Source organism: Sturnus vulgaris, chromosome 6 (genome assembly GCF_052056855.1).
Source record: "Sturnus vulgaris isolate bStuVul1 chromosome 6, bStuVul1.hap1, whole genome shotgun sequence".
Lineage (NCBI taxonomy): Eukaryota > Metazoa > Chordata > Aves > Passeriformes > Sturnidae > Sturnus > Sturnus vulgaris.
In genome coordinates, this window is record NC_142248.1 from 19,114,494 (window position 1) to 19,127,825 (window position 13,332).

At 34.6% G+C, this 13,332-nt stretch overlaps 1 protein-coding gene across 1 annotated transcript in view; it reads left to right on the plus strand.

Annotated features, from left to right (window-relative positions):
- DPH6 (diphthamine biosynthesis 6) overlaps positions 1-13,332 on the plus strand; it is a 188,378-nt gene that overhangs the window by 149,854 nt on the left and 25,192 nt on the right. The window contains exon 14 of the mRNA XM_088167211.1: positions 1,153-1,558. Within this exon, the coding sequence (XP_088023337.1) occupies positions 1,153-1,558 (406 nt within the window). The remainder of the gene's footprint in view (positions 1-1,152; positions 1,559-13,332) is intronic.

The following is a 13,332-nucleotide window of genomic DNA, read 5'->3' on the forward strand; positions in this document are numbered from 1 at the left end:
AAAACCAGAAATGCTAAAGCAATTGCTATATGTTTGGGATACAATTACACTCCACTATCGTTAATATAGAAGTAAGTGCATTTTTCATGTAAACAGCTCACAAGGGTCAAGCATCAAAGATATTCTGTGCAAAATTCTTGTCAATAACTTTGTGAGTGAATTTTGAAATAAAGTGCCTGGAACGTGTCATTATTTCTTCCTCGCAAAGTTGAGAGCAAGTGGTTGAAAATTGAGCTTGTGAATTGAAGGTACTGCGAGTTATATGGCCTTATCGACTTCAAGCAAAATGACTGGTTTGCCTTGTTATTATTTTTCCTTTCAGAGGTCAGGCAATGGACAATATTAACAGTATATACTGGAATGTAAGCAAACTGTTATATAAAAAAAGTTATTATGTGTGTACAGAAGATGGTGTCAGTCACTAATATTAAAAATTCCTAATATTCTGTCTCTTCATAAAAATTGAGGGAAAAGTAAGAAAAAAAGTAATCCACTGGTCAAAAAAAGAATTTCAAGTGCTTAGGTATTTGAAAGCTATTTAAAACCATCAGAAGGAAAGGAATACAGTTACTCAGATGTAGCTGACCAAGTTAGCTAATTATACATGCTGGTTGATGTGATAACAATTTATATATATGTTCTCAATGAGCTGTGCTATTTAAAAAATTCATTCTATCTTCTAAGAGTGTTTGATCAGGATAATTCTGCTGTTTAGAACTCTCTGAACTATATTTTTCGTGTATCTGAACTGAATCTTAAGTACTCCAACTTTTAAAATAAAACTTACGTAATTTACTGACTCATTTCTGTAGTTCTGGTAATTCCTACCAATTTTTTATTCTTTAAAAACCTTTGGTACAAACAGAAGTTACCATATGCAAAAAGACTTCTTTTGATTGCAGAATGAATGCAAAATAAATTATTGTCAGCTTTTTTTTTAATGGTACAGGCTTTGAGATTGCAAAAATGAGGAGATACTGTCTGATAAATTCATAATTGCTTGAGATGACTTCTCAATAAGGAAAGTTGAGGGGAAAAGCAGTTTCTGTGAAATAACTGTATTGCATATATTTTTTTAATATTTTAACTGAATATAAACAACATTAATGTCTACGACTCTGTATTATGGACAATATTTTATTTATCTTCTAGGTTGAAGATTCAGAGATGTACCATGATGAAACTGCAGTATGTGGGTTGCTTGCTGTGGTTGTAGTATCTCACCTACCCAGAGATGCTGCCATTGAATGGCATGTTGTTGCAGTAGTTGATGATCCACTCCAGAGAAAACATTTTGCAATGAAGATGTTGTCAGAGGGCTTCCAAATTGAGTGTGAATCTGTGGAGTCTAGTTCTGCATCTTGTGCATCAATCTCTGTACGCCTGAGCATGATTTCATCATCCACTTCTCACCTTGATTTAGATGGACCTCTTCATGACTTAGTTGCTATGTTTAAAGAAGCTGTCAACAAACTTTCAGAAGACTGCAGTGCCAGTCCTTTGTCCTTTAGAGTTTTCTTCAAGGAGCATGTCTTTGATGCTAAAACACTACAAAAAGGTAAGACTTACTATGACAGGAACCAGGTGTAATACTAAGCATAAGGTACTTCTTGTTTCATTAGGTTTCATTGGAAAAAAAAAATTAGAGAAGTGTTTCAAGGCTAGGTGTCCAAGAAGGCCGGTGGCATCGTGGTCCGCATCAGCAGCAGTGTGACAACAGGACCAGGGCAGTGATTGTCCCTCTGTACTCAGCACTGGGGAGGCCACATCTCAAGTGCTGTGTTCAGTATTGGGCCCCTTCCTGCAAAAGAGACATTGAAGTGCTGGAGCATGTCCAGAGAAGAGCAACAGAGCTGGTGAAGGGTCTAGAGAGTGAGTTGTATGAGGACAAGCTGAGGGAACTGGAGGTTTTTAGCCAGGAGAAAAAGAGGCTCAGAGGAGACCATACTGGTCTCTACAACTGCCTTGAAGGAGGTTGTATCCAGGTGGAAGCTGAACTCTTCTCCCAGGTAACAAGTGACAGAGCAAGAGGAAAGCTGCAAGTTGCACCAAGGGAGGTTGAGTTAGAATATTAGGAATAATTTCTTCACCAAAAGGGATATCAAGCATGGGAACAGTCTGCCCAGGGAAGTGGTGGAGTCACCACCCTTGGAGGTATTTGAAAGATGTGTTGCAGACTTGATGCTTAGGGATGTGATTTAGTGGTAGACCTGGCAGTGTTAGATTTACATGGCCTCAATGATCTTGGAAGCCTTTTCCAACCCAAATAATTCTACAGTTCTACAATTAACATACATTTGTTCTTTGTTCTGGTTACCAGGCAAGTTTCTCATATTGAAGGGCTCTGTTCTTGGACTTCCTTAAGTCCAGACAGGATAAAGTCCTGGATTACTTTTGTTCTAATCTCATATCTGATTTTGAGTAAGAAGTTGGATTATGTGATCTTTCACTAATCTGAGTTATCCTGTGATTCCATGCAAGAGAAATCTGGCCACCGTAGAATTCAGTGTAGGGAGAATGAATCTTTTGCTTAAAAGTGTTTGAACAGTTGTGCATTTGGTAGCCTCTTTTTGTCACAGTCTAGAACCGTGTTCAAATAACCAATTTCTGTCTTCTAGCAAGAACTCTTTTGAGAATAAATAATGAAATATTAATGTTTTAAAATAAGGAAATGGTGTTGTATCCTCTGGAATAGAGAGTGTCTGGTTTTGAACATGGGCTGATTCCTAACTTATTTAAATAGAACTTGCTATCCAGACAAATTTTTTGGGTTTTCCCCCAATGTTTATATTTTCAGAATTTCACTGCCTTAGCAAGTAAAGAGAATACAGAGCAATAAATGTAATATTACAACTGCAATTTATTCTGTATGTTGTAGAGCTGCATTTTGGGCTATGTGCTATTTGGGACAACTAACATTATGCAAGAGCACAAAAGCCTTATGTCAGACCTACAAAACTGGTTCACCATACTTGTATTGAAATCAGTAAAAACTTGCTATCAATTCAAAAAGAAACAAAATCAGATTCTTAGTCTATATTTATCTCAAGCATGCATGCACTTTAAAAATCCTTGCAGACCACAACTGATCCATATTAATTAGCTGACATAAATGTTAGCCCTCAAATATTCTACTGTCCTATTTTTTTTCTTAACCTGCAGCAGTTTTTGAAGAAAATTCAACTTGACATTGTTTAATAGATTTAAAGTACAGGAATTGAAAGCTATAAAAATGTGGCATAGAATAAGCATATTTAATCCAGGAAGCAAGGAATGAACATATAGTCTGACAGAATGTTGTTGTTTTTACTACATCTTGTTTAAGAGCTAAAAGGAAACCTGATAAAACATGTTTCTGGCATGGGATTAACATTACTGTTTCGCCTTCTTTCTTTCTGATATTTCTCAGGCCATAGAATAATTACTTCCAAACAAATTTCATTTGCTTTATAAAGTATATTTCTCAATATAATATGTTAATTGCACAGATAAAATTTGATTTGGTTCCGTTTTATACTACCAATAGCATAGACATAGAAAGACTTATGTGATTGTCATATATTCATTCTTGTGTTCAGATCTCTTCACTGTCATAATAATTCCTGTCATTATACCAATTTTATCATTATCCCCACTGGTAAGAAATACATGCTTGCAAATCTGTAGAATATATAGAATACATTAAATTTACAAGGAGCACTAATTCACTGATGAAGAATTTAAAAATAAAATTTTCTTCTTCAGTAAAGTTTCTAGAAAGTTCATGGAATGGAAGAATAAGTGTGATATATATTAAAAAATAATTTCTCAAATTAAAGTGGCTGTTGCTGAAGTGTGTCTTCCTGATAATTTCTATCTGATAGAAGACTATTTATATATATACACCCACACCCTTCTTCTGGTTCAAAATCAGAAGTCTAATTATTAATATATTGTTAAGACACAGGACATATCCAAGTGTATTAGTAATATGTGTTCTTGGAGCTGTGTAAGACATGCAGTCTCCAGTGAAGCATCATCAGCTTTCAAAACAATGCAGCATATTAGTGAATGGTGTCCTTGGCTGTCTTTTGCACTAGTAGTATAATTCTATTTCTCATAATTTAAAATATACTCACAGATATATATTAACTCTCAGTTTAAAAAGTGTTGTGTGAGGTGTCCAATTTGTTCCCATTAATTTCAGTATCCCATTGACAGTGTCCATAAGCAAGATGACATAGTCTGTGTTTTATCTTCTCTGTTATTTATTGTCATTCTTTAATTTTGAACAGGCAGCACTATTGCAGCTGTATGTGTCCTTTAGTGTACATCCCAGTTTTAATATACCAGAGATAGTACCAGGTCTTTCTTTTGAATCCCAAGATATTTTAACTTTTCTCTAACACCAGATCAAGGTACTAAGAGATTGTTAAGTTCTGATAACAATAGATCTTTCCATTTTCCCATCCAGCCTCCCCAGTTTATTCCTGTTCCTTCAATAGCTCCTTCCAGTCCTGTTCTAGAATGCACGTGTCCGAATGGGGCAGATCCCAAGAGGGACCAGTACTGGTTTCCACAGCAGCAGTGGCTATGTCTTGTAAGCTCTGAGCGTGGCCAAAACTTGCTCATACCTTTCTCTGTAGACTTGTCCTATATGAACATATACTCAAAATCACTCAGTGGTGATTTCTACTACCTCCAAAGGTTACTTTCTGTTGCAGAGTAGTTCTGGTGGGTAGCAGAATTTACTTATGGTACTGCCTTTCAAACACAGAATATCATTTTGCTGGGACAGAGGATAAAGCAGAAAAGTACTGATCTTCATTTGTAAATTTGCAGGCTTAATACGCAGACTTTTAAAAAATTTTGCTTCCTTGATGTGGCTGCCAGAAAGCAAATTATATCAAGAGACCAGTTGTTCAATTGCCATTTATTAATTCAGCTCAGGTAATAGAGGTTGCTAACCATGTGTATGAGGATCCATTACTGACACGCTTGATCTCTGACTTGAGTTAGACATTGTTAATCCCACAAGTAGATCTGTCCTTTTGGGTCTTCATCTACTAGCAGATACATTTGCTGCTGAAGAAAAATAATACTAATAATGTAGCAGGGAATAACAGACACTTTTCTTCAAATATTTTTAATGTGAAACACATAAGACATGTATCTGTAATAGAAAAGATAGAAATTATGATGCTCAGAAATCAAGAAAGATGGTTGAGGAGATAGTTGTTCCAGGTTAATGGATTTCAAGAGGACTTCCATCATGTCATAAGATCAGTAAATAGTCTTCAATAATTCTTGTAAGATCTTGAATTGAAATGTATTGTCTCCTCTAGCAAAAGCACAGAAAAGAAATAAAAGTAGCATTTTTCTGATTAGAACTTAAAATCATTGGAGTGAAAGGAGAAAATACTGCCACAGGCCTTCCCAAGTGAGCCTCTGATTAGATAATATGGGGGGTTTTGGTATGAAGAAGTTGTCATTTATTTAAAATTGTCCAAATAAATGTTAGAAATTTGTTGTTACCTGACAGAGTAAGATGAGAACCAGGAATATATCTACTTGGCATATGGTAACAGGTTATTGGAAATTATTACAGCCCGTGTTACGGATGTCAAAAGAAGCTAAAGGTTTGTAATGCAAATTGGAGACAGATAGCTTTCTGTCATCCTAAGACCAGATGTGAAGTTTTATTGAACAAAGTGTAGTACTGATGGTGAACTTCTCAGAGGCAATCCCTCATAACATGCGAGAGCATTATTGGCGCCGTGCTGAGACCACAGAACGTATTAGAAGTAGGAGGATTAGATTAAGCTGACATATATACTTAGTAAGATGCTGTTAAGCTGTTAGAAGTCTTTAACATAAATTTGACTATTTCTTTCTTATTCTCATTCAAATGTGCATTAATATAAACGTGTCAGGATGATTTGCTATACCAAGCAGTTGACTAGATTATACTTCCGTATAGGAATGATGAATGTTTATAAGTCATCACATTATGATTTAACAAGCCTTGTTCACAAGATGTATGTAAAATATTTTTGAATATTTATTTGGGAATAGAGAAGGTACTGCGTTCACCAGGCACCATATTACACAGTGCCTTTTTAATACTAAAAAAAAATGGACTGAGAATATAAAAGAGGCAAAAGAAAACAGGAATAGACCATTTGGTAGGAACATTAAAATGAATATATAATTAGTGTTTAAAGTGGATCTACCCTGTAAATGTGTAGGTCTAAAAGGCCCTTAGTACTTATGAGTTTATCAAGTTTGAATAACACTATATACTATTTTTCTTTTAATTTAATATGGGCCAAATATAATTCAGCTCAAGTGTAAAAAAATCTTACTTGTAATGGTACTTTTTCTTCTGTTGCAAGAGAAGACCCACTGGTCAGGCACTCATTTAGAGGCCTTGCAATGACAGAGTAACACCCTGACACATGTACAGCATGCAGCTTTGAAACTAAGGATTATCCATCTAGTAAGATTTAAAGTTTTCTATTTGATAAAACATGGCATTGTCAACAAATTTTCCAGACCTTTTCCAAAACAGAGTTTCCAGTACAGAGAGAATGCATTACATGGAGTAAATCTAAGAGAGGAGGAATAAGATCAATTGAAGATACCAAGATGCATTTTTACAATAATGAATGTCTGTGTTCATTGAAGTTTAATAATTTTTTTACCCATGTACTTTAAATTCACACTGGAAATTAATTTCAACTTAACTTTCTTGATGGATATGCCATTATATAATGGGAAAAAATCTCCCACGGGGACAACTGGAATCTTAACCTTCACACATATGTATGTAAGTCTATGCATTCTCATGTGAGTAATCAGTATTTACTCACCAGTTGTGGAGAACTACTCATGTGAGTAGAAACTAAATAGTCATTAAGAACTCTTTACTGAGTAATAATGAAGGAGGTAAATAAATCCTTTTAAAATCAAATTACAGTCACTAGCTCAAGCTTTCCAGGCACTAACTAAAATGAAGTATTTGTTGTGACGAGCATATGTAATTTGAACAAAAATATTTTTAAATGTCATGATGCTGTCTGAAATAGACTGTAAAACTTAAGCTTGGTTTTCCACTGAATTCTATTAATTTATTCTCAATGGAAAATGTGAGAAGAATTGGGAACCTGAAAGAGGAAAATTTCAATTTTAATTTCTTGGGTTTCCTGTTAAGAAAATATAATTGCCAATAGTTCAAGCAGAAAAAAAACAAAGTTATATTTGCTCTTTGGGAAATCAATCAGCTTATAATATACAGAAGCAATCAGAAAATAGTGATTTGTGAGTATGTTTGAAATGACGTGTATGAAATGACATTTTAAAAGGATAAAAGTGACTAAAATTGGTCTTGAGCCACAGAGCAATCTTGCTATTGCTATGCAAGCTATTCAGTCAAAAGAACTGATTTTTTAAATAGCTGTTAAAATGCTGAAATTTTAAACTTTTTCTACTTTTTTCAAGGTTGTGCTGGTATTGTAGATGCTGCAAGTCAATGTATACATACTTGTAGCAGAATATCTCATATGAAACTATGGGAAAGGATTTTTTTGTTTGCAATCCAAGACATGGGGAATTGTTTCAATAATAATGTTGTATCTCAACTGAATTTGGATAGAGAAGTGGTTTATGCCTGTGAGGCAGCTTAAAGTATATTAGATCCTGCTTTAGGCCTTCTGTCTTTTAGGATGGAAAATTTATTTTTTAAGTGCACAGATCCAGATTTAGAAAAATTCATCCCCTCAGTGCCAAGGCCAGGGACCAGAGCCAGAACTCGCTCTTACTCAGAGTAGGCTACTTGTGACCTCTGAAGGTTATGGACTTCACAGTTGTACATCAAAAAACTTGACTAAAGCTTTAAGAGAGATGCCTTTGTACTCCATTTTCCAGTTGTTTCCCCTGCCCTTGGCCCTTCTCCATACTCTGGCATGTTTCTTTCCAACATAGAGAGGAGGCCTGAAGACAAAAGGCAGAGTAAAGGAAGACCTGTTTGTGCTCCATAGAGATGGTTAGAGTCAAGAAGATTCCTGTGTTTACTGCCTCTGGTGCATACTCAGGACTGTGCAAATGTGCAGCCAAACTTAGCATCTTCAATACTCAGCCTCCTGGCTTCATTGTTACTACTAAATAGCTTACCTTCTCTTGGTTTTTTTAATGCAAACTAAAAGGTACATATGCTTTTATGCTTGTGTTTTGTTTCTTGGTTTGTTTTCTTTCTTTTTTTTTCAAGTCTGCTAAAGTGGATCTGGATTTTTATTTTTTTTTTTATTACTAGATTGCAGTCTTTTAAATTCTGGAAAAGTTGTGACTGGAAAATGGTCCGAAGGATACCGCTTCATAATTATTGTCTAAATTTTAAAAGTATCACAAATCATATTTATGTTTAAAATATTTTCAGCATGCATTTGTAAAGGACAGTTTCTTTGTTTTTGAAAATCCTCTCAAAGTTATACTCTGAGGTAGAAGCAAACATATAAAAACTGTGCTTAGAATCCATAAAAGTACTGTAATTTTGATCAATCACTTCACTGCCCAGAGATTGGGCTTGGGGTTTCATTTGACTTCTCTGGTATAATGATTCCATTTCACCATGAAGAAGTGGAGAGAAGGTTGTTTTCTTGTTTTTGCCATCTGCACTGTAATTTATAATCCAAGAACACAGCTGTAACTAACCATCAAAAGAAAGTATTTTGCCATTGTCACACTTCATGCAATTAGACTTTGCATAACATATGCAGTTGTGCTCCCAATAGTCTATTTCTTCTTAAATTTCTGATAAATATAGGTTTAAAACAGCATAAAGTTATTATGTATTAGTGAGTAATTTCAGTCCTTATTAAAACAAGCAATGAAAAATCCTTCTTTTTAACTTGCTTTGGACTTTGCTCAGCCTTTACAAGTAATGCATCACATCAGCTGGGTTAAAATCCAATTATTAGCTCTAATCATTGATACTGAAATACAGTAATAATACAGTCCCTTTAGTCATGTATCTTCTACTTGCACTGTAAGTTTGAAGTATCAGCATTGGAAAAAGGTAAATTTTTTTCCATTGTAGCAACCTAGAACTTTTCTTCTCTTTCTACATTACTCCTCAGTATGAGGAATCCTGTTATGAAGTTCAATATTTACGTCATCAGTAATGTCATATCTCCTGTAGAAAAAAAACTTTATTTTCTTCATTTTTAAGCATGTTGGTTATATCATTTGATATGGGGGCTAGATACTAATTTGACTGGAGTTTAGTAGGTTTTCTAAAATGATTCTAAAATAATCTGCAAGATAGAATTTTGAGCTATAAAACCTAGAGAACTTCAAAACTTGTTCAAAACTTTTGTTTATTAGGACATAAAAACTTTAGGACCTATGAAAATCAAAGTTTATTCTCTTCACCTAATAGAAATATTGCTGGAAGAAAGAAAAAAAGTATTTGGAAGCTGTTGTTTTTAACATTTACAGAGTCTTGGCTTGTTTTATCATTCTCCCAGGAATTTAAGAGTTAGTATTCTAGATAATTGGGTGCAATTAGGTGTAAGAAAAATAAGAGTATTTCACCTCTTTTAAATATATCACATATTACATCCATTTATTGATGCTATAGAAGTAAATTTCTTTGAGATGTACAAACAAGTTCCTGTTTGTGGCACAGAGGAATTGACTTTGTAACTTCACACAGGATAGCAGAATTATAAAGTTTTATTTTCATGAAGTTCCTGGCTTAAGTTACAGATGCTCAGCACCTCTCAAAATGAGCTTCTCTTTAGAGGCAGTACAATAGTGAGAACATTAAGTAGAGACCTGAAGAAGAATAAGAATAGCTTGATGAAGTTCATGTCTTGCTCCAGAAAGGAGAAATCTGTTTGAGATTGCTCTTCTAATGAACATAACTTCATCATTTTAAAATAGTCCAGAGATCTTGTCATTTCCAAGCTTTTATGAAAAGAACAAATAGAAGCCAGCCTAAGGTGTTTTCTACAGTTATATACATGAAGATAAATATATTCTAATTTAGCTGACTGCTCTTTTTTTCCCTGTGCATTAACTACATAGAATGTGCTTTGAATTCTTTTGTATTATATCATGTAGCATAACTTACCTGCTGTGATTTAATCAAGTATTTGGGTCACTCAAACTACAATAGCAACAGAAATAATAAGGATTTCTATCTTTAGATGAGGCTTTTTTAATTATAGTTTTCTTATTATTTTCTCTTGTGATTGTTTTTATCTGTGATAGCATGCAAAGCACCTAAACTTTTGATCCTTTAAAAATTTGGAAAAAAACGTAGCTGTTTAACAGTGCTTTCATTAAAAGCATTGCTTGTTATTTTTGGCTTAACTTGGTTCAGAACACTTTGTGCAGGAGTTTTGCAAACTTGTAAAGCATGTTAAAATTTCATTTTGATAGAAACCATGCTACGTAATACTTCCTTGCCACAGAAATTATTGTTTCTTCTGTAATAAGTTTAGCATAGGATGCATCTCAGAAGATGTCTTTGGCAAGTATGGATTGAAAGGAACACTTTGGTGTTAGGCAGGAGTTAAGCATATTCTTTTCCATTTTTTCATGGGTTTTACATTTCACTTTTTCTGAATATACTGCAGAGAGGCTGAAAAGCTTTTCAGGAGTTCTCATCACTTAAAGCATACTCATTCACAGTCAATTATAATAACAAGACTTTATCAGTTCCAAGGTGCATTCATGTCATGCTATAATAGATCTGCTCTAAGAGATGGTATATTTTTAGCTCTGAGCTGGCTAGGAATCTCAATTGATTATTTTAATCATTGTAAGACATTTCAAAAATATCTAGTCATGCCTTCCGTGCTATCATTTAGGAGAAAAAGCAAACAGTAAACTTTTTGCAAGACACTAAGACTTACATTGGATTGTCCAAACATAGGAAGATTGGTTTATATTTCTGGTACACAAAGAAAACCTGTCCAAGAGCTGATGGAAAAGCATCACACAGCAGCCAGAAGAAACCATGGAATTAGAGGCAAGACCTTGGGCCATTTACACCAAAATAATTCTAGTGAGAGACTGCAGTTTCTAGTTTATCCAAGGGATGGTACCTGCTCTGATGTGTAATTTGTCAAAACACATAAAACAAGCTCAATCTTCTTTTCAGCAAATACTATGAACCTGAGCTATGAAAATCAAGTCAAATGTCATTAGCTACTGTTCTTTTGGGTGTAGGTGGAATGAAATCTGAACCTATTGAAATTAACAGAAATTATGTTATTAACTTCACTGGGAAAAAACTCAAGCACAGTTGGCCCAGTTCAAAGGTGCAATTTAATGCTTCATTTTCAATAGAGATGATAGAAAATGTGAGGCTTCATCTTGAAGTACTCCACTTGCTTGATCTTTTATGTTCTTCCATTTTGGTCTCCTGGTTTTGTCCTTTCTTTTAACTTCCATTCGTCCCTTATTTTGGACCACATAAATCATGTCTCAGCATTAAGTCATAAAATACGAGAGTAAAACTTGAAGGCTGCCACAGTGAGCCAAAAATCAAGAGGCAGCAGTCTATAGTTTCTTGATCCAGAAAAAGGAGATGCAACTGACACAACCAGAGTATGGCAAGCAGGATTATAAAGCCAAATCTTCTGGTTTAAAAATGTGTTGTTCTGTGCTGAAAATACAGTTGGTAGCCAGAAGTAGCAAGCAAAAATGTGTACAGAAATTCAGAGTTTGGATTCTACTAGGTGTTATTTTTTGAATCAGGAGCCACTGATATGTTTCTTTGTCCCCACTGCAGAAGGAAAATAGTGGCATGGAAACAAAAGAAACTTGATAGAGCACACACAGTCCACACAGGGCATGGACAATCCAACACATCCATTCTGTTGGTTGTTGCCAATATTTGAAAAAATAACAGGTTTTGTATTAATGAAAAGAATAGAGAAATTGGAAAATTTAAAAAAATCTTTTTAGGTTCCTGATACTGTGAAGTACTGATGTGCCCCCTGAGAAGTGCTGAGTGCTGTTTAGTGCCATTGGAATCTGCATGGAGACAGCTGGACTCCATTTAAGGTAGAGTCAGTGGCCAGAGCAGCACAGCTTTGATTCAGAAGAGAAGTTCAGCTTTGTGTTGGTATCAGGATTCCTAAGCAAACTGGAACTCTCTTCTGAAGCATTATTCAAGTCAGTGATTATGGTGGACTAGAGCTTCCAGAGCTTGCATGATAAAGTCAGAAATTTGGCTTTGATTTGTTGAGACATTACAAAAAAGTGTCACCTCTCATTATACAGCACAGTTACTTCATTTTTAATTTGTAATAATGAGCGTTTTTTTCTCAGTTAAAGAGAACATCTCAGTGCCATATGAAATTCTCACTGTCACTGACTGAGTAGGCTCAGATTGTTGTCCCCTCTGTCACTGACCTTGAGCAGTTTGTCCATGTCCTCAGTACATGTTTGTGCAAGATCAAGAGATTCCATAGAAAACTTGTGGCCTCCTAACTATGTTATGTTGAAGCACCAAGAACATTTCATGAGTTCAAAACACCTTTCATTTATTCATGCTTTATGGATGGTGTTCTGTCTTTCCTTTTATAAAAGCAGTCCTACACTGAGCTTGGTGTATGATTATTCAGGGCTTTGTTCTGCACAGAATACCCTTCTTTCATGTTGATTCCATTATATGGTAACATACATTTTAAAATTTAGCAAAATAGGAGAAGAAAAATATTTATATTTATATTGATTTATATAAAATCAACTGAGAAATAATATTATTACTTGTATTGTGTCTATACTAAACCACATGTTATCAATTAAGAACAGCAAGATGGCATGATTAGAAATACTTACGCTTTAGGTACCACAAAACACTCAAAATTAGCGTGGTTTGTAATGCAAACCAGAATTATTTCTCTAGGACACAAAACAGCCATGAATTATTATTACATGCTTTTCAGAAATCCTTTCAGAATAAAAAAGGAAACTGAACACTTAAGAAAGTATTTGGGAGCTGTAGGAAATACCATGTTACCCTTTATTAGATTATACTGGCATCAACAGGAAAAACGATTTAAAAGAAAAGGCAAACTACAATAGTAACGTGTACAGCATTATAAATTCTTTATGTATGTGTGCATGTACCATGTAAATTCACTCATTTGAAATAGTATTTGTTTTTAAGATATATAAATTCATGTGTTATAGAAAATTGCACTAGCAAATGTGGCTAATTGACCAGTTCAATACATATGCACATACCTAATCCACTCATATAAATGTTTATCTGCTTTTCTGAACTGAAGCTCACATTTTAAATTATCTTGCTAAAGGTGGTCCCATAAAAAGACT